The sequence below is a fragment of the Symphodus melops genome (assembly GCF_947650265.1).
Source record: "Symphodus melops genome assembly, chromosome: 22".
Lineage (NCBI taxonomy): Eukaryota > Metazoa > Chordata > Actinopteri > Labriformes > Labridae > Symphodus > Symphodus melops.
The window spans coordinates 19,263,021-19,287,797 of NC_136712.1; the positions used below are offsets into that span (position 1 = coordinate 19,263,021).

At 45.4% G+C, this 24,777-nt stretch overlaps 3 protein-coding genes across 5 annotated transcripts in view; all 3 read right to left on the reverse strand.

Moving 5' to 3' along the window:
- Positions 1-1,490: 1,490 nt before the first annotated feature.
- ndufa5 (NADH:ubiquinone oxidoreductase subunit A5) lies at positions 1,491-4,582 on the reverse strand. Of its 2 annotated transcripts, XM_079335215.1 has the most exons (6): positions 4,489-4,582; positions 3,520-3,564; positions 3,235-3,351; positions 2,838-2,927; positions 2,362-2,392; positions 2,168-2,289 (listed from the first exon to the last, which is right to left on the reverse strand). In XM_079335215.1, exons 1-6 carry the CDS (start codon positions 4,570-4,572, stop codon positions 2,183-2,185), a joined length of 474 nt encoding a protein of 157 aa, XP_079191341.1. In that variant the 5' UTR covers positions 4,573-4,582; the 3' UTR covers positions 2,168-2,182. The 2 variants fall into 2 exon arrangements, with proteins under 2 accessions (XP_079191342.1, XP_079191341.1); XM_079335216.1 differs by lacking the exons at positions 2,168-2,289; positions 2,362-2,392 and adding an exon at positions 1,491-1,684 and having other exon boundaries at positions 2,862-2,927.
- A 1,306-nt stretch (positions 4,583-5,888) lies between these two features.
- Positions 5,889-15,653, reverse strand: LOC306818199 (zinc finger protein aebp2-like). Of its 2 annotated transcripts, none has more exons than XM_079335598.1 (8): positions 14,956-15,653; positions 9,825-10,056; positions 8,584-8,691; positions 7,873-8,059; positions 7,653-7,789; positions 7,483-7,550; positions 7,235-7,348; positions 5,889-6,328 (listed from the first exon to the last, which is right to left on the reverse strand). In XM_079335598.1, the coding sequence occupies exons 1-8, from the start codon at positions 15,498-15,500 to the stop codon at positions 6,316-6,318; spliced, it is 1,404 nt and encodes a 467-aa protein (XP_079191724.1). In that variant the 5' UTR covers positions 15,501-15,653; the 3' UTR covers positions 5,889-6,315. The 2 variants fall into 2 exon arrangements, with proteins under 2 accessions (XP_079191724.1, XP_079191725.1); XM_079335599.1 differs by having other exon boundaries at positions 7,653-7,777; positions 14,956-15,651.
- Positions 15,654-18,386: 2,733 nt separating this feature from the next.
- Positions 18,387-24,777, reverse strand: part of LOC306818022 (pleckstrin homology domain-containing family A member 5-like) — a 61,744-nt gene continuing 55,353 nt past the window's right edge. The window contains 6 exon segments of the mRNA XM_079335358.1: positions 18,387-20,569; positions 21,972-22,141; positions 23,016-23,161; positions 23,263-23,382; positions 24,064-24,201; positions 24,556-24,747. Of these exon segments, the coding sequence (XP_079191484.1) occupies positions 20,535-20,569; positions 21,972-22,141; positions 23,016-23,161; positions 23,263-23,382; positions 24,064-24,201; positions 24,556-24,747 (801 nt within the window). The 3' untranslated portion in view covers positions 18,387-20,534.

Genomic DNA, 24,777 nt, shown 5'->3' on the forward strand with positions numbered 1-24,777 from the left:
CATTTACATACAATGTGTATGCATTTGTATAAAATGAATGTATATATGTAGCCATATATATAACATTTAACTATGCATATGTATTAAATGAATACATGTTAAATGAATGTATGTATATAAATGAATGTATGCATGCATATATAGTGAATGAATGTACACATGTATCCATGCATGTAAAAATATATCTATGCATGCATACATATATTATATATGTATATTAAGAATGCATGTATATATTTATAAAATGAAAGTATATAACATGAGTTTATGCATCCATTTATATAACACAAATGTAACTATGCATGTATAGTAAATGAATATATGTATGCATATAAATAAAATGAATGTATAAATGTATATAAAATGAATGTATTTATGAATGTTTGCATGCCTGTATATAAAATGAATGTATACATGTACGCATTCACAAACATTGACATACCTGTTCACCTACTTGTGAGAAATTCCTCTGCCCATCTTGAACCTGCTCTCTGTGTATCTGATCACTGCAGGTTGATTTCTTTGGCCTTGTGTCGGGGTTCTCTTATTAAACACCCCAAAGAAAAAATTTAAAAACACACAGGCGCAGTCGAAGACTGTGATTGGTGGATTTATTTTTCACCGGCCTCCACAAGTGCAAAAATATTTACAAAAATGTGAAAAATCCAAAACAAAACAAAAATAGAAAAAAGTATTTACAAAACAAAACTCCAACATGAGAAGTGAGCAAACAAACTTTTCCTCCTCAAGCTGTTACCTCCTCTGTAACTTGACTTCACACTCCCGAAGGTCTCAAACAGCCTTCCTTTTAAACAAAAAGCCCCGCCCACCGGGCATTATGATTGGCATAATATTTCTAAACAGGCATTTTCTTATAAATGAATGGAGTTTTCACATGCACCTCCCTGTGGATGCCTCACCACTAACTTACCCTTTTTTAACTGAACCTTTTAGTCACCAGACAGAAACATTTCTGTCGATATATTTAAAACAAACATTTCAGCAATCAATAATATCACGTGATTGTAATTCGGCGCCACATCCGCCTATTTACCTGGCGGAAATGTACCGCCTCTGTTTGCATCAGAACGGGACGCTGCGGAGTGCGTATCCAACGCCCTGAACGGTGAGTGTGATGAAAGTTGATATAAATGTATGAAAAAACAAATAGAGCTCACGAGTGTGCACCCTTGGTCGCGCTGTGGAACGGGAAGGGAAGGAGGAAGATGATGTGTTTAATTGCGTGATAAGGAGCATTGGCAGAGGGGAAAGTTTGGTGTGCGTGTGTGTGTCAGTGTACGTGTCAGCGTGTGTGTTGGTGTGTGCGCCTGCACTCAGTGATGGAGCCGCTCCGCCCGTTTCCTCTGGTCTCCCTGTGCGCCGTCTGTGACGACTCGGCAGGGGAAAGATTTTGGTCCCATCAGGCTCCAGCTGTCCAAATTAATCTGTAAGATGTTAATTGAAGACTCTGGAGAATAAATGGGGATATAATTGCAGGTTTTTATTTTGTACATATCTTCATTGGAAGCTGGGGGTTTGGAAAAACACAGACACACACACAGTATGTATACACAGGGTGTATTCAGATGGGCCATTTCCACTGGTTAGGAGGAGGCTCCTCGATCAGCGGCTCCCAGGGCTTCCACTCCGACATCTTCCTGGACAGAGCCAGCTCACACTCCGCCTGCACACAGGAAACACACAGAATCACGTCAGACTCATATACGTACATCTATACTAGTAAGAGGAGAAACAAGTGCTCATGCTATGATTCTCGCTGAAAGAGAGAAAAACTGTTGCTGAGTCGGATGTGAGCAGCATTTCCTCCGTGACACTTCTGTGTGAGTCCTGAGTGTCTCAAATGTAAAATGTAAACACATCTTACTCACTAACTTCTCAGTTTGTTTGTGCTGTGTGGATGAAAATTAAAGATCAACTCTGACATCACCAACAGTTTCTTCCCCTCAGCTGTCAGCCTCATGAACAATGTCCCTGCCCCCCTGCCCCCCCCCCCCCGTCCACATTACACAGACTCATCAGCATCACAGTAATGTGAAGGCTGAAACGGTTTCTTTATGTTACATTAACGCTCACTGGACTTTACATTTATTTTCTCTCATGCACTCTTCTTACATGTTCTGGTTTTTATTATCTTTATATACTGGTCATTGCTTCTCATATTTCATTTGATTATTTTAGCTTTGTTTTTCCTTTCACACCACATCAAGACAAATTCCTCATATATGTAAATGTACTTGGCAATAAAACCGATTCTGACCCCCTGAGTACCTGACCCCCCGAGTACCTGACCCCCTGTTCCATGGTGTACCTGACCCCCTGAGCACCTGACCCCCTGAGCACATGACCCCTGAGTACCTGATCCATGGTGTACCTGACCCCCTGACCCACGGTGTACCTGACCCCCTGAGCACCCGACCCACGGTGTACCTGACCCACGGTGTACCTGACCCCCTGAGTACCTGATCCCCTGAGCACATGACCCCTGAGTACCTGATCCATGGTGTACCTGACCCCCTGAGCACCTGACCCACGGTGTATCTGACCCCCTGAGCACATGACCCAAGGTGCACCTGACCCCCTGAGTACCTGATCCCTGTGTACCTGAGTACCTGACCCCCTGAGCACATGACCCCTGAGTACCTGATCCACGGTGTACCTGACCCCCTGAGCACCTGACCCCCTGAGCACCTGACCCACGGTGTACCTGACCCCCTGAGCACATGACCCCCTGAGCACCTGGTCCTCTGAGCACCTGACCCCCCTAGCACCTGACCCCCTGAGCACATGACCCCCCGAGCACCTGGTCCTCCGAGCACCTGACCATTGCGTCGGTGACCTACCTGGAAAATAACTTCTTCAATCTGCCCAGAGTTGATCTTCTTCTCCAGTTTCTCCACATCGGGCTCCTGAGGACACAGAAACACGTCAGTCATGACAGAATATTGATCATTCATACTAACTATAAAACACACACTCTAATATTCATACACACATTATGACATCGACATTCATCAATGAGTAAAATACCTGATCAGCTGATTCTTGTAACTGTAAGGTTGTAACATGAATGTAACTATGCATATGTATAAAATGAATATATGTATGTTAAATGAATGTATGTATATAAAATGAATACATGTATGCATGAAAGCAGAAACCTCCTTGACATGAAACACATTCAAACCCACTCTGAGATTATTAGAGGTCACTTACTGTTTTAACGTGGTCGAACCGCTCGCTGACCAGCTGCTCCGTGTACTTCCTGTAGGCTGCGTCCTGTGGCATGGTCTGCACGGACGCCAGAATCTTTGAGTACAGAATCCTCAGGCGCTGAGACGAAAACAGAGAAGACGTTTATTCTGAGAGTCACAAAGGGACAGCTGCAACATCATGCTCTTTATTTTAAACAAAGACATGAACGACATCAGGATGCATCTATAATCAGTCTGTGTGTGTGTGTGTGTGTGTGTGTGTGTGTGTGTGTGTGTGCGCGCTCACCTCGTGGGGATTCTGGGACACGGCCAGGCCGACCAGGCCCGTTGTCTGGAGGAGAAGAGGAGGAAAGGTGTGTTATGGCATTTCAACATGTAAACTTCAGACATCTTCTCCTGTGGATGTAGAGCGTGTGTGCCCTCATCTAACCCAGGACCATGAATAAAACATTCACACTTGTCAACACAACACTGTCATGTTTTCTTTATGTTTGTAAAAACTGACCTGGGGGCCACGTTGAGGGTTGAGGGGGGCCGCATGTGGGCCAGAAGCAACTTTAAATAGTGAACGAGATCAATCGTTTGATTGTTCTTTCCTGCATGTCATGTCTCTCTCCCTCTGGTTCTTTGAATGTGTGTCCTGATCCAATATTGATATCTGATTTTTATTATTTATTGAACTGCATCTAAAATCTCTGATATAATCGCTCTGATCAGCAGAGACCATTTAACAGACTTTAAAAGTGTAATTAGATTTGTTTAGATTATTTTTCAGGGTCTTCTAATTTATGTGTAATTCCTTTTATTAACTTGAAGAATCCTGCAAATATCATGTTTATGTGGTTAAGAATAAAAGGTAAAACAAATTTACCTGGTGAGTTTTCCTCATGTTGACTATTGTTCTGTTTGAGTAACATCACCTGATCAACAACACCTGGAATCACTGCAGCTACGTCATTTCCAGCTTAAATGTAATACCTGGATATTTTAATGAGCAGCAGTTTTCTCAGCTGCCTTTAAAAGAGGTGATTAAACACCTACAGGTCAGTGAGGGCAGTCTCGCCTAGCACAACAGCTAACAGGCTAACACACCGCAGCGCCTCGTTTGAACTAAAAACTCTAAGTTTGTAGTTTTAATGAACGCGTAAGATACTTGACCAGGAAGTCGTTTAAATAGTGTAAACCAAGCTGCTAATGTAACATTTATCTGATGCTTAATTTTCTAACTAAAACAAAAAATGACCTCTACACGTACCTTCTTCAACAGACCAGCCATTCTCCTCTGTAGACACGGCTTCCGGGTCCGGAACCAACTTCCGGCATTTGAATTTGACGTCATCAAACGAGCCAGAATCTTGTAGTTTTTTGAGGGGTTTTTTACAATGCGGAGAACCCGCTGTAATCGATTTGTCTAGTTTTTGTGTAGTGAATCTGTTTAAAAACAACAAATCAAATAGAAATATAAAACATTCACAGACTAAACGTAAGAACTTGAAAATTAGACCTCATGTATTTAACTGTACAATTAACTCTGTTTTAGATCTCGCTCTGTATATCTAAATAGTTTCACATGGTTTAATGTTTTTTTTCTTCCTGATTTGCTTGTCTGTGTGCTTGTTGGTGTTTTAAGTTGTGCTGTCACTTTGTCAAAATTGTTTTTATGAAGGATTATCTGTTGATTTAAATAATGGAAATATGATATATGCTACTGTATTGACGTATTTCTTAAAGCTCTGTATTTATTCTGTTATTTACGAAAAGTTTGTATATCTTTTTATAAATTAAACGTAAGTAATGGGGTTTTGTATTTTACCCTTTGATACTGTCCTTAACAAAAGTGTCAGACTGTCAGAAGGAGAAAAAATATTTTAGAAATCTTTCAAAATCTTTTGAAAACTAAAAAATGTTATTGTTCTTCATTTGGCAAAAAAACCCAAATTGAAACTCCTAAAACATTTTTTTTTCACACATAATAGTCAACAAACTGAATATTCAGTTTGGCCTTGATTACAGCTCGCCTTGATTTGTTTTAATGAACTTATCCACAGTCTTCTGTTTAGATCAGAATAGTTTCCAGCTGTTCCCACAGACTTCAACTTTAGATTCAACTTCTGTGGAGCTACAAAATCTCAGATGTGTTCTGTAGGATTTAAATTGGTACTTTGACTTGGCGGGTCCATCTGTTCCAGGTCCTGGTCACAGTCTCCGCACAGCTTTAAAGGATGCTCAGACTCATTATGTTTCACTATAAACCTTGTAGACTCAGATGTGATCTGCCTCACTGGGATTCCCTGTGCAGAATATTCATCCACTACAACACGTATTTTTCTAAACTCATCAAGAAATAATGATGTGCCTTCCTATTTCTTAAATTTAATGTTCTGATGAAAGAGCTTCTACATACTGATGTGTTAACCATTAGAGAATCCTAATGAATGATTTGAGTGATTAATAGTGTTAATTTAATTTACAAAAATAACTTCTGCCAAAACAAAATTATACTGAACGTAAACATTCACCAGATGTGGGAGGAAAAATAATAGAGAACAGACTTCCTGGTGGCATGGCTCCCCCTGGTGGCCAAAGATGAGGCCTACACACAGCGAACCTGTCCTTTGACGTCAGCAGCAGGCAGGTAAAGACTTCACACTGAGATGATTTTAGAAACTTTAATGACGTCAAACCACAGCAATGCCAGCTATATGCACATGATCAATATCATCAGTGTTTTTAAAGATCTATTTAAAAATGTTTGGCTGAAAAAAAGACGTCTATCTACAGTACATTACAAAATATCAAAGTATAAAAATATATTACAAATCTCCGTTATTTACAAAGACAGCTTCTCTCTACACGTGTCTACAGCTCTGTCAGTTAGTTTTCAGTCTAGTTGTTTCCTAAAACGAGCAACGCGTCTTCAGTATACTTCAGCACCTAAAGGAGACGACACCGGAGGCCTCACACGGCCCCCACACGTACGCCACTAAACTCCCAGCATCCTCTGGGAGAGGGAGGAGGGAAGGAAGGTCAAGATGGACGTGTTCCCTCCTCAGTGATGATGGATTAGTGGAGAGGGAGGGAGTTAGAAAAACATCCTGAGGGAGGAAAAGAAAACAAACTCAGATATTTTCTTTTACCAACATGTGGAAATAGAGAAGTAAATAAACCACTTCAGGTCATTTTACTGCAACATTGTCCTGAAAAATGACTTTTTCATAGAGGAAATCTGAACTGCAAAAATGAGTTTATTGAAGTACACCAGCTTGTCCACAAGACGGCAGCCCTTACTTCTGGAGATGTCTCCTCCTGAGACACCTCACAGAAGGAGACGCACCTGTAAGTAGCAAGCGGAACTACTGGTGTCGTTTCCGTTACATCCCGGGCACGCAGCTCCGACCCGGAACATGAATGACACGTGTAACATCTGCACATGCAGGTGGGGGGGTTTTGAGTTTGGGACGTTGACGGAAATACTCGTGTCCAGTAATAAGACGTCGGACCCTTGACAAGCGGAGCGAGGTACGTGCCGCTTTTTTCTGAATTGTGAAGGTGTTGATTGAAACATTGAGAATCAATGAGGAGGTTTGCTAGTACAAGTGCAGTAAACCCTGTGTGACAGGATGTGTAAGAACGACGCGAAGCAACAGGAGGCCGTTTGCGCTCACACACGCAGCTGTCCCTGATGACTTCAGGAGTTTTGTACGAGTGTGAAAGCGAGCGATCGTTGTTCTTCAATCATGTTGGACGATTTTTAGCCGCTGATTAGCAGAAAGGTCTCTTTCCAACTTAGAAAGGGAGAAAAAGAATCACTGCATCAAACCATTTTATCTGTCTCTCACACACACACACACACACACACACACACACACACACACACACACACACACACACACACACACACACACACACACACACACACACACACACACACACACACACACACACACACACACACACACACACACACACACACACACACACACACACACACACACACACACCTGTAGATGTTGGGGTCCAGGAGCACAGCCGTGTCTGTGGGCAGTTGGGACAGATGAACCACTTTAGTCTTCTGCTGCAGTCTGTCGCTCTCGTTCACCCAAACATCTGGCAGTCTGAAACAAACGGAGTTCAGGAGTTCTCCTGCTACCAGACCACAAAACACATCCAAAAACAGAGCTGGGAAATATTTGTGTGTAATTCTGTTTCACTGCCACCAGAGGGAGACAGGAGAGGAGGAGGAGCTTACATGTCCTCAGGTGTCCAGTGTAACAAGACCTTCACTTTCCCAGAATCCTCTTTCCTCCTCGCTATTACCTGAAAACACAAACACACGGATAAAGTGGCTGCTCACATTGAGTGTGTGTGTGTGTGTGTGTGTGTGTGTGTGTGTGTGTGTGTGTGCGTGTCCGTCCCCACCGTGCTGTGGAAGACCACACTGTGTCCGTTGCCTAGGCTCTCGATGTGTGTTGCCAGGTTGAGGCAGATTGCTCGATGGCGGATGGCGTCCATCGTCTGAGCGTCGAAGAAGTCGTGAGGTCGAGCTGGAAAAGACACTGAAAAGTTAAAATATTATACAACGTATCACGACAAGTACGAGCGTGCAGTTTGTGTGTCTGTGTGTGTGCGTGTAACGTACGGAGGGAGCGCTTGTGTTTGTTCTTCAGTTTCCTCCTCTTGTTAAGCCCCGCCTTGGACGGAGACTCCTCCTTCACTTTGCCCTGATTGGACATTTTGGACGAACCCTGGGAGCTGAAGTGGGTGGGGACGTGGCGTGCGAGCCCCCCCTGAGAGGCAAACGTGGCGTTGCAGCCGCCGACCACACACTGAGGGGACACACAAAAAGGATTCATACAGAACGTGCGTGTAGTGGCAATTTTAATATCCGTTCACCGCTTCTCGCAGCACGAAAAGTTTCTGACTCTGATTTCAAAGTAATCTGATTACTGTGGCGGGTTTGAAATAAAACTAAAGATCATAAAAAACTAAAACAACAACAACGACGGTCAGAATCATCGAGGCTCCTCGTCCGGCTCGTTTTAACCCTTGCTCATCCACATGGCAATTTTACAACAATGAGCTGCGCTTTACTGCAGCAGGATCAAACAGAGCATTTCACATCTTATTAATCATAAACATATAAATACAAATGTTGTAAATGATATATGAACCTGTCCTCTGTGTGTGTGTGTGTGTGTGTGTGTGTGTGTGTGTGTGTGTGTGTGTGTGTGTGTGTGTGTGTGTGTGTGTGTGTGTGTGTGTGTGTGTGTGTGTGTGTGTGTGTGTGTGTGTGTGTGTGTGTGTGTGTGTGTGTGTGTGTGTGTGTGTGTGTGTGTGTGTGTGTGTGTACCTTGAACGGCTTGTCCCCGCTGTGTGTCAGCATGTGTCTCTGCAGCCAGCTCTGACTGGTGGACGGTGTGTTGTACACCTTGCAGCCCTTCCACATACACACAAACACCTGTGTGGAAAAACAAAACACACACACTCATTAATGTGACATCACAAGAAGAAGATTACTGTAAAAAAGATCCGTCCAATCAAATCCACAACGACTGAAATTAGAAAAAAAAAATATATATATTTTCAGCTTTTCGATCCAAAAACAGAGAAGAAGCGAGGAACGTCATTCTGGATGGATTTCTGCAACACGCACCGTAAAAACCCGATCACGTCTTTAAGGCGCCGTTTGAACGCCGACGTGCTGTAAATGAAACATGGACTTAAGTCCTGTTTAGTTTTAACTCTTCGAGGATCAGGATGCATCAATCAAACAGAGCAGGGCTGATATCCGTCTGTGTGGCGTTTCAGTGCAGTAGGAAAACAGAGCTCTGATAAAGTGATCATGTCAGCCGGTCTGCTCGCTCGCCTCTCAGTCACAACAATCATGGCGTCAACAGACCGTCTCACTGCTGCTCACATCGAGGCCGTGAAGAAGAGAGGCGCTAAACACACAAACACTTCCTGCAAAACACTCCTGACTTCCTGCAGGAGGAGCGTTTCTCCTCCAGCCTCCTGCAGGAAGTCAGAGTGAGCTGCACGCCACCTCTACCATCTCTACAGACTGTCTGCACGCCACCTCTACCGTCTCTACAGACTGTCTGCACGCCACCTCTACCGTCTCTACAGACTGTCTGCACGCCACCTCTACCGTCTCTACAGACTGTCTGCACGCCACCTCTACAGACTGTCTGCACGCCACCTCTACCGTCTCTACAGACTGTCTGCACGCCACCTCTACAGACTGTCTGCACGCCACCTCTACCGTCTCTACAGACTGCCTGCACGCCACCTCTACCATCTCTACAGACTGTCTGCACGCCACCTCTACCGTCTCTACAGACTGTCTGCACGCCACCTCTACCGTCTCTACAGACTGTCTGCACGCCACCTCTACAGACTGTCTGCACGCCATCTCTACCGTCTCTACAGACTGTCTGCACGCCACCTCTACCGTCTCTACAGACTGTCTGCACGCCATCTCTACCGTCTCTACAGACTGTCTGCACGCCACCTCTTCTAACCTCGCCTTCAGCTTTAAAACCATTAAACAGGAAGCACAGGTATTCAGGACCCTGACAGTGGGACACGTACCCCTCCTCTCTGGCCGTCCACGTGCGTGGCTCGGATGTGTTCGGCCAGGTCGGGGCTGCTGGGGAAGAGCACCTGGCAGTTATCCCAGCAGCACGTGTAGCTCAGACACTTCCCCCCCGCTGGCGCCGAGCCGCTCCCCGCCACAGAACCCCCGCTGTGACCGTTCAGCATGGCCGGGGTGGAGCGCCCGCTGGACGCCGTGCTCTCCATGTCCATCAGGGTGCTGCTGATGCTGCAGAACAAACAGGGTAGAGAGGACACGTTAGACAGAAACACACACCCGCCCTTATAAGGGCGTCCAAAGTTTCCCAGGTCATCAACACTGTGGTTGAGATCACGATTATTTAACACGACTTCTCTTCTGCATCACAAGCGTCTATTAACCTTAAGAGCCCGTGTCCGTCTCGTGAGCGCCGGCTGTGCGGCTCTGAAGCTTCTTGTCTCCATGACAACAGTCTCTGTGCAGCCGACACTCCTGCATTGCTTTTTACTGCTCATGGTATACTTCAGATCGTTTTGCCCCGCCCCCCCCACTCGCTGTGAGCATCAAATGGAGGACGTTCGAGGATGTGCGTGCACGTCACGGTACGAGCAGAAGAGGCTGCGCTGTTATTCCTCCTGCAGCGTCTCTACTCGCTGGGAACGGACGCCGGCGCTCGGAGAAACGCCAGGCGGACACGGGGCCTCGGACGCTGCTTTAACCCCTGGACGACGAGAAACCAGTCGTTTAATCTCCACGATGTCATCGGAAGCGAGAAGATAATTCACGTTTTACTGGGGACACACACACACACACACACACACACACACACACACACACACACACACACACACACACACACACACACACACACACACACACACACACACACACACACACACACACACACACACACACACACACACACACACACACACACACACACACACACACACACACACACACACACACACACACACACACACACACACACACACACACACACACACACACACACACACACGTCCAGCTGCCGCTCCGCATGTTGGACAAAAGTTTCAGTGAAGTGTTCCAGCTGCTGTCACAGCAGGATTAGCAGGAGTTGAGACGCTGCCAGGTGTGCAGGAAGTGGGCGGAGCCTTTTAACCTCTCATTGAAAACGTAACACTACACGTGAGCGTCTCAGGTCAGAGGCAACAACTGGACTCAAATATATTGATTTTTAAAGATTGGTTAAAAACCTTAAAAGATGTGAAATGATTCAAAGCCTTCTCGTGTTTTTGTCCCCGTCTTAAAGTGAACTCACAGTAATTCCCCTCATCAGGCTGTTAAAGACGGGACGGCGTGCCGCGGAGCGTGCACAGCTGTTACTCATTGTGCAGCCGTGTAGGTGTGCGTGGCTCAGCTTTTAGTCAGCGTGTTGGCACGGCCGACGCTCTGAGCGTGGTGAAACGAGTTCTGGCAGAGGTTTCACCACGCTCAGTGATTCACACTTTCAATCTGTCACCGACGCCTCGACGGGGAAAGTTCACTTTCTAATGGATCCACAGAACCGCTCGAGTTCAGAACGAGCCCTCGATGCTCACCGCCGCTTCCTTTAAGTGTCCTTTCCTGTCTCCTTAGTGGACGCTTCTAAAACTTGATCAACTCTGGGCATTGTTAGAGGACGTAGATTCCACCTGGATCAGAGGAAATAAACTCCTCCACAGGCAGCGAGTCCGTGAACTGATGTGCGATGCCGACATGAGGAGTAAACACTGATCTGACAGGGATTTACAAACACAGGGCGCATGGAGCCTAGTGGTTAGTGCTCGAGCCCCTTGTACAGAGGCCACAGTGTCAGTCCCCTCTCTCTCTTTATCCACCGTCTCTGAAATAAAGACGTAAAAATACTGAAAATAAATTAATAAATTAATGAACTCTGAAACAATCGAAGCAGGAGCAGAAACAGTCGAGCAGTCAAGTTGCACGCCTCGTGTACGGAGGCTTTAATCCTCTTTGTCATGGCCTTAGGTTTGAATCTGACCTCTGACCTTTGCCCCACTCTCTCCTCCCAACACGTCGTCAACACGATTACAATAAACTAAACAGAGTCCCATCGTTTATGATCTAAAATAAATCAAAGGTTTATGTTGAGTTTAGACTCACATGTTGAAATATCTCTAAAGACGTCACTCTGAATTATGTGTGAAAATAAAGGATATTTAAGTTCTGTATAACTTCAGATCACTCTTCAGCTTTAGGAGGCTTTAATCACCTGTTTCCTGTTACACGTCACTAACCTGCCTGCTGCACCAATCAAACTGCAGGAACAGATAACCTGAAGAAGCTGATAGGCCCAGAGACCAGATCACAATCACCTGCTTTAAAGGGGGTCACGTCTTTCCCCATGTCTGTTCTATCAGCTGTGACTGAAGACGAGCAGAACTAACTGGACCTCACACTTTAACACCAGGGACCCTCCTGCTGCCACGAACCAGAACCAGAACCAGAACCAACCCCCCCCCCTCCCCCCTCTGTTCATGTCCACAGGAGGACGTTCCCAAGAGCTCTAATGCTGAAATTTACATTTAAAAAGAAACCCAGAACGGTTCCTAACACTTCTCTGAACACAGACACGTTCTAGAACGGTTCCTAACACTTCTCTGAACACAGACACGTTCTAGAACGGTTCCTAACACTTCTCTCAACACAGACACGTTCTAGAACGGTTCCTAACACTTCTCTGAACACAGACACGTTCTAGAACGGTTCCTAACACTTCCCTGAACACAGACACGTTCTAGAACGGTTCCTAACACTTCCCTGAACACAGACACGTTCTAGAACGGTTCCTAACACTTCCCCGAACACAGACACGTTCTAGAACGGTTCCTAACACTTCCCCGAACACAGACACGTTCTAGAACGGTTCTTAACACTTCCCCGAACACAGACACATTCTAGAACGGTTCCTAACACTTCCCTGAACACAGACACGTTCTAGAACGGTTCCTAACACTTCTCTGAACACAGACACGTTCTAGAATGGTTCCTAACACTTCTCTGAACACAGACACGTTCTAGAATGGTTCCTAACACTTCTCTGAACACAGACACGTTCTAGAACGGTTCCTAACACTTCTCTGAACACAGACACGTTCTAGAACGGTTCCTAACACTTCTCTCAACACAGACACGTTCTAGAACGGTTCCTAACACTTCTCCGAACACAGACACGTTCTAGAACGGTTCCTAACACTTCTCTCAACACAGACACGTTCTAGAACGGTTCCTAACACTTCTCTCAACACATACACGTTCTAGAACGGTTCCTAACACTTCCCTGAACACAGACACGTTCTAGAACGGTTCCTAACACTTCCCTGAACACAGACACGTTCTAGAACGGTTCCTAACACTTCCCTGAACACAGACACGTTCTAGAATGGTTCCTAAAACTTATCTGAACACAGACACGTTCTAGAATGGTTCCTAACACTTCTCTGAACACAGACACGTTCTAGAACGGTTCCTAACACTTCCCTGAACACAGACGGGTTCTAGAACGGTTCCTAACACTTCCCTGAACACAGACACGTTCTAGAACGGTTCCTAACACTTCTCTGAACACAGACACGTTCTAGAACGGTTCCTAACACTTCCCTGAACACAGACACGTTCTAGAACGGTTCCTAACACTTCCCTGAACACAGACACGTTCTAGAACGGTTCCTAACACTTCCCCGAACACAGACACGTTCTAGAACGGTTCCTAAAACTTATCTGAACACAAAATCTAGAACGGTTCTAGAACCGTTCCTAACACTTCCCCGAACACAGACACGTTCTAGAATGGTTCCTAACACTTCCCCGAACACAGACACGTTCTAGAACGGTTCCTAACACTTCTCTGAACACAGACACGTTCTACAACGGTTCCTAACACTCCCCCGAACACAGACACGTTATAGAATGGTTCCTAACACTTCCCTGAACAGACACGTTCTAGAACGGTTCCTAACACGTCCCCGAACACAGACACGTTCTAGAACGGTTCCTAACACTTCTCTGAACACGGACACGTTCTAGAACGGTTCCTAACACTCCTCTGAACACAGACACGTTCTAGAACGGTTCCTAACACTTCCCCGAACACAGACACGTTCTAGAACGGTTCCTAACACTTCTCTGAACACGGACACGTTCTAGAACGGTTCCTAACACTCCCCCGAACACAGACGCGTTCTAGAACGGTTCCTAACACTTCCCTGAACACGGACACGTTCTAAGAACGGTTCCTAACACTTCTCTGAACACAGACACGTTCTAGAACGGTTCCTAACACTCCCCCGAACACAGACACGTTATAGAATGGTTCCTAACACTTCCCTGAACAGACACGTTCTAGAACGGTTCCTAACACGTCCCCGAACACAGACACGTTCTAGAACGGTTCCTAACACTTCTCTGAACACAGACACGTTCTACAACGGTTCCTAACACTCCCCCGAACACAGACACGTTATAGAATGGTTCCTAACACTTCCCTGAACAGACACGTTCTAGAACGGTTCCTAACACGTCCCCGAACACAGACACGTTCTAGAACGGTTCCTAACACTTCTCTGAACACGGACACGTTCTAGAACGGTTCCTAACACTCCTCTGAACACAGACACGTTCTAGAACGGTTCCTAACACTTCCCCGAACACAGACACGTTCTAGAACGGTTCCTAACACTCCCCCGAACACAGACACGTTCTAGAACGGTTCCTAACACTTCCCCGAACACAGACACGTTCTAAGAACGGTTCCTAACACTTCTCTGAACACAGACACGTTCTAGAACGGTTCCTAACACTTCCCTGAACACAGACACGTTCTAGAACGGTTCCTAACACTCCCCCGAACACGGACACGTTCTAGAACGGTTCCTAACACTCCCCCGAACACAGACGCGTTCTAGAACGGTTCCTAACACTTCCCTGAACACAGACACGTTCTAGAACGCCGCCGTGTCGTTCCGCTAACTTTCGTGGAACGTAGAACGTGTTTGGAAACAATGTGTCCGGTTCGGGGGGTTAGTTTGGTGAACCCGGCATCGTGACCTCTCTCCCCCGTGTGTGAGGCAGCAGAGTTAGGCCTCTGTGCTCTCGGATCAAACAGACCTGTCCTCTGAATCCATCCGGCTCAGCGGCTCTCCATCCGACGAGGTGAGCTCCACGCTGGCCCTCCTCTTCGTGCCGTGCTCGGCTTTCTCCGCGGTCTTTGTGCGCTCTGCAGGCGGCGAGGAGGACACGCTCTCCCCCTCTCTTTGTTCTTGTTTCAGCACCCGGGAGCCCTCTTGTGCGGAATCAGTGCTACTCGCCAAACTCCCCTGCACGGGACTTTTCCCCGGCTCAGATAGTTCACAGCCGGGTTCAGCCTCATCTTTGTCCGTGTTTCCGCTCGGTACCGCTGTTTCTTTGTCAGTGTGGGGGACAGGAGACGGGTTGTCCCCGCCGTCCTCCTCCTCCTCCTCCTCCTCCGCAGCAGCAGCACGACCACTGTTCGCGTCCATTCCTGCTCTCTTCTCGTTGTTGTCGCCCGGTTCCCGTTTGGGGTCCGGCACGGCCTGTCCCTCCTCGCCGGTTTCTGCCGTCTCACCGGTGTCGTTCTGATCGGACGTCGGTTGGGAATCTTGTTGGGCCCCTTCGGTCGTTATTTGAGGCATTTCCGAGCAGCTATTTTTGTGTTGTTCCTCCTGAAAAGTTGCCCCAGGCTGCCCTTCTTCCTCCACTCACACTCTCCGCTTCAAGCGTAAAACACAGCAGGGGGTGTGCGTGACGTCGAGGCTCTGCATCTCAGAGCTGCTCTATTTGAGAAGATGGATCACTCAATACTGAAAACATAAATAGCACAACTTTGCTTGTAACATGAAGATATTTCAGAACACATTTTTAAAAAAGTCCGATTTGTTTGTCGTTGTTTCACTTCTCATTCATGAATAAATCATGATGCCGTTGGAAACCCTGTCACGTTATCCCAACTTTGAGATCCAAACACCAAGTGGGTTCGCAGGGAATTTCTGCCTGAATTAAGCTAGAGGACATTATCTAGTTTCCTTTTCCATGCTAAAACACTAACAGCCGTTTACAGTCTTTTTTGTCTGTAATCCAAACCTTCTCAATTCCTTTTTGTACATAAATCAATTATCAGCTTTATGACAGTATGAACACACTTGACTTTAAACATAATTCACGGTTAGAAAATTGTTTACAAATCTGACCTCTAACCTTAGTGTTTTTCTATTTCTCTGTAGGTACGTGTAAACTGATGCCCTAAGGCGACATGCATTTTAAGATCTTTACTTCTTAACCTTGTTTTCTCAATAACGTCGGTTTCCTTGTATCAAAGTGCTGATTTGAATTGTTTCTACAAAAGTTCATTTTCTCTCATTATCTCAGGATATAAAATCTGTTTTATGTCATTATGTCTGTCTTGATAACATCGATTGTCTTCTCTGATATTTTTTTTTAGCCATCCATGAAACTAAACAAAATGGCCGCTCACTGATACAGCTGACAGGCTGCCATCGACCTCACTCATGAAGTTAATTAAAGAAACTTCTGTTTTGTACGATAGCAACAATTAATCTTGATCATGACAAAAAAATGGAATACATAAAAATATGGATGCATGCTTAAGTGGAACTTTTCAACATAAAAAAATAAAGGTAAATATTTTTAATCTAGGGGCTTTTTGTGCCTCTGTTGTAGAGAGAGGAAGTGACAGTGTTATAAATCATGCATGTGTAGAGAGAAGAGAACGACATGCCAGGAAGGTGCCACGGGTCAAATCTGAACCTGACCGCCCGCTAGGAGGTGCAGTTTCAACTTAGTTTTTCTTGCAGTGAGTGAGGCATCTTCCTAAACATAGACGATCTCCGGCATTGTGGCCTCACAGCTCCACGTGTTCGAACAAACAGAAAAATGATCCAACTCAAAAAGTGCTGAAAAGGCACGTTTTTTATCTTAGCAAGGTGCATATTCCTGCGCGTCCCGCCGCTCCTGTTAGACGGACACATCTCCACGAGTCCAGAGACCGGTCTCCCCCTGAACTAAAGCACCCCCCCTAACTCTCTGCGGGTCTGTGGAGACCAGGAACCGTGCTCACATCACTCACCGACTTGTTGCATTGAAACCAAAGGCCTGCTGTGCAGCTGCCCACAAAGAGTTGGACAGAAATCCGTCCGTTACGATCCAATATGTCAGCCATAATGATGATCGATCAGAAGACCCGTTTATCATTATTCATCAAAAGTATTCATTAGATTAATCGAAAATGAGACTAGTTATGTAGCCTGATATCTCTCAGTCTGTTGGATATGAACACAGGGGTGCTGCTAGTGATCGTGGGCCCCATGATCACGATCCCTTACTACCAAGCGGTTCGGTTCAGTACGGTACCCATTTATTGGCGTTTCCACCGTAAACAGTTGGGACTGGTACAAACATTAAGAAAGCATCTTTCTCTGTCTCATTTATGAATCTATGGAAGTCCAAAGCAGGTCTACATTTTATTTTACTCTATTTTCTGTCATAAATAAAGCTTGAGTGGAGATCTCGACCTATGTCAGTTATCTTTATTGTCAAGTTTTCATCATGTGCTGGACATACAGAAGAATAAAAAAATAACGCTTCTCTCTGAGCCACGGTGTAAACTAACAGTAGAAAGATTTTAAACAAATAGAAATAATATACAGATACTGTATATATTTATCTCGGTGTAACGACTGGTTTCTTTCTAAAAACAAATCAGATATTTTTTCTTCCGAACCAAGAGGCAGCCTTGAAAAATGAAGCCGATGCTGAAGTGTAACATCCTGCAGTTCCTGGAGTGTCCACTAGAGGCTGGCTGCAGTACCTGGAGTGTCCACTAGAGGCTGGCTGCAGCAGCACAGGAAGTCACATACACACCCATTCAAACAGCCTGTTTTTACAGCAGACATGAACATGTTTACAGCCTGCTTCAAAAAACAAAATAGGTGTGATTAGCTCATGTCTCCATCCACACACACTGTACGGGGGGGATGTTTGATAAACAATACTTGTTATCTATAGTTAAGTGCGTAGATGACAAGATTGACAGGTAACGTTACTTCGCCCTGAGACAAACAGAAAACTAAAGGAGAAGAACGTGGCGTTCAGGTGCTCCTCGGATGGTCAGTGTCCGAGTTGAGAAGTCAACAACAAACAGCGTGGATCCAAAAAAGTAGACGTGACCATGTTTCTGTTACGAGTTATATCTGAGCAAAAAGTTGATGTGCAATACTTGAAATAATCAAAAGTATCTTCAGATAAATAAAACATTTTGTCTGCCATGTTGATGACCAATATGACAAGTCTTTGGGTTTTTACAGGCACCTATAAGATATATTATTATTATTCAGTCTGCGACCTCATTCTTACCGAGTTGTTTCGAGCAGGCGTTCTCGTGCATTTTCCAATTCAGACACTCGTTTCTCCGATGTTTCCAACGTCGCATGAATGCAGCGTGAGGCCTGAAAGCAAAATCTCATCTCCCATGCAGACAAACAACAAAGAAAGAAATGCAGCGCTTTAAGAACATCAACATTTATTTCACATGATATAAAACAGATGGGGTATGAACTTTTTGCATATTGACCCTAATAATATTAATAATAACCTCTTATAGTTATAATATCTGCTCTTCTTTCAGTGTGTACATAAATTATGTTATCTCGATTTAACTTCTTTTCTTTCTCTTCTTTTTTTTAATTTTTTTTTTACAGTTTATACATCTCTTTTAAATTTCTTTTTTCATGTCCTGGAGCTCCAAAGTCCGACTTATTGCTTCGTACGTGTGCTATCCTCCGACTCTTCACCACACGAGACAGAGTCTAACGCTAAAAAATGTCTTCATCTGAGTCACGTCCTCGGCTTCTTACTGTCGACCTCTTCCATCGTGTAAACCACACGAGAAAAAATGTAAAGAGACACAAAACATTCACATACCGTGTGTGCTCAACATAAATACTCACAACCTCCGCAAAATACTGAGTTCTGTCCGTCCAACAAAAAGAGAAAAACAGCAGCATGAAGTGGCACCTTGTTGAAGTAAAAATATGCTTTATGTTCATATATATACTTTTTATATATTTATATATGTAGATCCAAAGACGGAGCGCTGTGTAATGTTGCAAACGATGTGGAGGGCGCCTCCGCTCTCAAACGAACGCAGACTCAAACTCAGAGCAGGTGAAACAAACCAAGAGCGTCGGCGGTCACTTTGGGGTTAAAGTAAAGCACTGCATGTGTGTCGAGATTTGGTGCTTAGCCCATCGTCATCAGCTCCTATATACAGCTGTACACTCCCCTCCTCCAGCGACCCGGTAACAGCTAATATCCCTCCTCGAGATCAGTAGAGCACGCTAACAATTATAACGTTAAGATGATTTCAATACTTAGCAAAAGTTCGGTATATTCAGGTGTGTGTTTCAGAAAAACACAATTCTATGGAGCTCTATCGCCCACGGAACAAGTCCAACCTACAGATTGTGAAATAGTTTGATAAAGTTCTGATCGTGGTGATCACTTCACGTCGTGGATATGCATCCAACCTATTCTGCTGATCCTTATTTTAAACTCACATAGTGTGATAATGCTGCGTGTCTAAAGTAAACGTGGGCAAAGTTTGGGATCATTTGGTAAACGTTTGTTGGAGAAATCCCAGGATGAGTCAGCAGAGGGCGCTAAATGGCTCGTTTTAAAAATCACAGCGTCGTTATCGGATATGAAACCTTCTACGTGAGCCGGTAAAACCTCTGACATAGACTCAGAGAGCAGCCCTCCCCTGGCAGCCCTGCAGCGTTCTGACCCCCCCTGGAAAGCTTCCTGAGAGCTGGCCAATCAGGAGAATGTGGGCACGTGTGGAGGCGGGGCCGTAAAGAGACAGCAGCTGAAACAAACTGATTTAGGCAGAATCTGAAACGAGGGTTTTTTAACGGAATAATTTGAGTTCTCTTGGGGTACCGACGCTGGTTTTCTCCTGAGGGAACGACACAAATGAGTCGACATCTCGAGAAAAGGTGGCAATGTTTCTGCCATGATGCATGTCCCCTAAGGGCTAATCTGATTGGATACTGCGGCAAGGTGTAAAATAGCTAATAGCTAATAGCTAATAGCTAATAGCTCCGAACTTTAATCTTTATTAAAAACTGCTCGATTAGCAGAAGTGATAAAAACTCTAAAAACAAACGTTTTAAGTTAGATTCTCTGAACAGACACAAAGGTGGCTGAAACGGGAATAATCCCGACCTCCTTATTTAAACAGTTTTCCTGCATGTTGTGATGTCTTTCTTAAAGCGTTCTTTCTGCCGGTGTGCACGTGTATATTTGGGCTATTTATTGTAAACCATTTCACAATGCATCTTCTACACAGAATGTTGTGGGACAAATAGGCCTCCATAGACTTGTTGTTTAGCTCAGGGACAGACAGAATGGACAGAGCTAACAGGAGCTAAAGGTACAGTACGTCAGCCTCTCTGTCGGGATGTGACGGCGGCCCGTCTGAGTGCTCAGTCTGATTCTCAGGGCGGCCATCCTCTCAGTCTCAGTCTCCTTGTGGGCATGGTGACAGTAGTATCAAAGTAGTTCTGTTGTAAACGCAGGAAGCCATGGAGCATGCTCGGTGCAGGCTGGCTACATTTGGGCTTTTAAGGGACGTCGAGGTCGGTCGGCGTCGTTCACGTGTCGCTGCTCACCAAGGTGAACGTCTGTGCTGTGAGGAGGAGCAGAAGAAGGAGAAGAGGGATGAAAGGAGTCAGACATTTAATGAAAACTAAAATGTAGTCGAGTACAAGGAGGTCAAAGGTCACATTATACAAAATAAACTTCACCATGTCCCTCTAACATGTGTCTCTAGTCTGTCTCCAAACCCCCCAATAATGAGAAAAGTCCATCCTCTCCGTCTTCTGCCTGCTCCACTTTTCAGAAAATGTTTGCTCAAACAGGCCGTTTGGAGACGTTCCCCTTCATGACATCACAAAGGGCAGTAGCCCCTCCCCCAGGTGGGTGACACTCCCACAGCTAGGTGTTTGTTCTGCCCTCTGAGTCTGCCTTCTCACCGTAAACAATAGGACATGGAGCCAGAAAGCAGCGAGTACACCCGAGCCCTTCCAGAGAGGGGGCGTGGCCAGACACAGCTCATTTACATATTTAAAGCTACAGACACAGAAACAGCCTGTTCTGAGCAGGGCTGAAATAGAGGGGTTTATAGACATGATCAAATACAGGATCAGAGTGAATTTACAACAACACACTTCACACACATGATGAAGAGGAGCGAGGACACTGATTTCACCTGAAGAAGAGGAGATCATGTGACCTTTAAAACTTAAATGTGCATTTGCTGTAAAACCTGCAATGTGTTTTTAATGGACTGTACACATTTTGTACACAAGAGCTCACACTGTTTTCACTGTTGGTGTAGAGCTTCTTGTGCATTAAGTATTCATGCTCGCAGTCAACTTTTAAAGGAACAGCTCTGGTTCACTCTCTCTAAATAATTTAACAGCATAATAAAAAACACCTTCAAAACCTGAGGGGTCATATCTCATAGAGCCGAGGGAAAGCTAAAGGTTGCATGGTGCAAAGAAAACAGCCTGATGCAATGAGAATATTCTACATTACATCTTACAGATATTTCTCTGCTCACACATTTTGCAGGGACCTAAATGTGTGCAGCTGTGAATATATGAAGCAAAAAGATCGCTCACTAAAGTCTCCTTTTATAGGTGTTGCAATTCCACTAATTACCACTAGATGGCAGTGTCTGTTAAGCTAGCAGACAATGCTCTTTCCTATCATATCTGCCGAGTGCTGCACAAACATAACACCAGTTAAATGTGCTTCCTCCTGAGTGGGTATAAATTCTGACATGTACAAAACATTGAATGCAAAATAGAAAACAGGGATAAATGTTAGAAATCTCTCAATCAGAGGGTTTTATGTTTTATGCTGTTTCCTCCAGTCCATGAATGAAGCCTGTTGTTGTCATGCTTTTATGTTTCACCTTCAGGGCTCAAAGTCTTCTCACGTGGGCCAGAAATGTGATCGCCTGCAGATACTAAATGTTGCGCTTCAGTTTTGACGGCCACATCTGGGCGAGGCTCTTCACCTACCAGCCAACATGTTGTTGTTGTTGTTGTTGTGTTTCTTGTCGTCTGTTGTCAGCTGGTTGTTGGAGTCCAGACTTTTCTCCATCTTCTCCTCTCTGATGTTTTGCTGCGTCACGTTGGTCTCCTCCTCCCGGGGCTCCGGGCTCGGCGTCTCAGGCTCCGGAGTCTGGAAGCTACAATCAGGAGACGTGTGAGCAGGTCGTTTCTAAATGCACTGTGGGAGGTAGAGTCTGCAGTTATCAGACCTGCTGGAGTCGTCTACCAGTCGGCGTCCGGGAGGCAGACACACTAGGTACTTTAAAAAATAGACTTCAAACTAAAATCTTATAGTTAGGGCCGGCTTAGGACCAGCTCATAGTTATGCTGCTATAGGCTTAGACTACCGGGGGAACTGGCACCAGGATCTCTTATCTCTCTCCCAGCTTCATAACTTATTACTGCTGTCTCTATCTTTATATTTACTATTATTATTTCTTGTCCCATTTTCAAGCCCAGCTCAGTTTAGCAGATGGCTGTTCCGTCATGATCCGGGTCTGCTGAAGATTTCTGCCTGTTAAAGGGAAGTTTGTTCTTCTATGACGGATTAAGCTGGGCTCTTGTTATATAGCCATCAGTAAGGTCCTTTACCTGCTTTATGTAAAGTGTCTCCAGATAACACCTGTTATGAATTGACGCTATACAAAGAAAGATTGATTGATTGATTGATTGACTCTATACAAAGTATGTATAGATAATATAGATGTATATATAAATGTTTAAACACTTCAATGAGAAAATCTCAAGAATGGTGGCTGCTTGTTCTAAAAACAAAACAACAACAAAACCCCCCCCCCACTTTGTTTTGGGTGTTTTCAGCCCCCACAGTTTGGTCATGTAGGAGGCGAGCAGGTGACACACACGCACACACACACACACACACACACACACACACACACACACACACACACACACACACACACACACACACACACACACACACACACACACACACACACACACACACACACACACACACACACACACACACACACACACACACACACACACCTGCTTTCAGTGGTGGTGTTTGTCGGCGAGCTGGTCAGGTCTTGGTCTCTGCTCTCGTCATCCTCGAAGGGCTGAAAGTTCACGATCTCCACACGCCGAGGCTCTGTGTGCAGGTCCAGGATCACCACCCTCTGGCTCTCACAGCGCTGACACACACACACACACACACACACACACACACAGATATTATATTGATGAAAGAGACAGGGTCTGAACAGTCTGTCTTCCTGCTGTGCACTTTCAGCACCTGGTTCTCGGTGCTGTTGCTCTCAGCCTGCAGCTCCTTCTCACTCTGCAGGGTCACGTCCTCGTCCTGCTGCTCCTCCTCACACTCCTCGTTTGTCACCTCCTCCGCTCTCTGCTCCTCCTGAGAGACGTCCAATAGAAACCATGTGAGGATCTGCTTTGTAAATATACATATATGACTGTGTTTCATTGATTGGCACCACGACACCTCCAGAGGGAACGGAAACACCTGGCGTCCCAGGTGAGCCTTTACTCTTCTGTTCATGGATCCACAGTGCACGCCACTTTGACCGCTGTTTCTTCCTCTCACAGTTATCCTCTCGTGTTTGAGATAAAGGGTCACATGACGTCACGGTCGACTTCAGTTCACTCTTCTCCTACATTAATTCAGCTCAAAACCTGAAACGCTCTAAAATCTATCTGTGAAACGAAGAAGTGCAGCGAAGCACGTTTCAAAGCATCGTCCACAAAGAGCGGTGAAATGTGATGTCATTCCTCGCTGGCTAAACAAAGATGTGATGAGCGGGAGCGACTTTCTCTCTGTGCAGTCATGTTTGACTTCCTGTTTTGTTTTTGATCATTCAGGTGTTTCGGTAAAGCTTTCTCTCTCTGGACTGGAGCGAGCTGTAGCTGCTGTTTTTATTCAAACACAGATCAGTGCGGGGCCTTCGTGCTGAAAAGCTTCAGAGTTGCTCTCAGGTGTGATCACGCCGTGGCGGTAAAAGAGCGTTTCCATGAATAGAAGAAGAGAAGGGTTTGCAGCGTCGTGTTTGTAACCTGAACAGAAAGGAGTCAAACAAACCTGCGTTGTTTGTTCTGTGTCGGTCTCCTCCACCTCCGCAGCTTCACCGCCCCGCTCCAGGTGAGACACCTTCAGCTGCTGCAGAGCCGCCTCCAGCTCCACGGGGTCCGCACACGCCCCCTCCGCCTGCGCCCGACTCTGCACGCACACATTAACCACATGAAGGCCTTCAAAGTGATTCAGCATCAACACAAGACCAAACAACCTCTCTGCACTTTACTCTCAGGACATTTCTCTGTTTTATATTCTGTTCACTGGATAGATGAACTTTAATGTGTGGTGGTCATCACAAGGCAGCAGTCCAAACACTTTCCATGAAGAGAAACTCAGAAAATCATTTGACTTTTATTGTTGTTTTTTGTAATTGCAGCATTCATGATGTTTCTTCTACAATCTGTTTCTGCTTTGGTTTCAAAAGGAGAAAAGATGGGTGCTGTATAAAGAGTAAACTGTCATTAAAGAAGAAGACAGCCTGAGACCCGGTGACTTCACCTGCAGGGTGAGGAACGGGTTGTCTTTGTTGAAGGAGGGCGATCGAGACGGGGTTTCTCTCCTCTTCTCCCGGAGCGACGAGGCCTCGGCGTTCCTCCTCATCCTCTCCAGCTGCTCCTCCACGCTCATCCTCGTCCTGCCCACCTCCCGCTCCCCGAACCCCATCTGATCCACGGCGCTCCTGGGCCGGTCCTGCACAGGACCAGGATCACAGTGATAGAA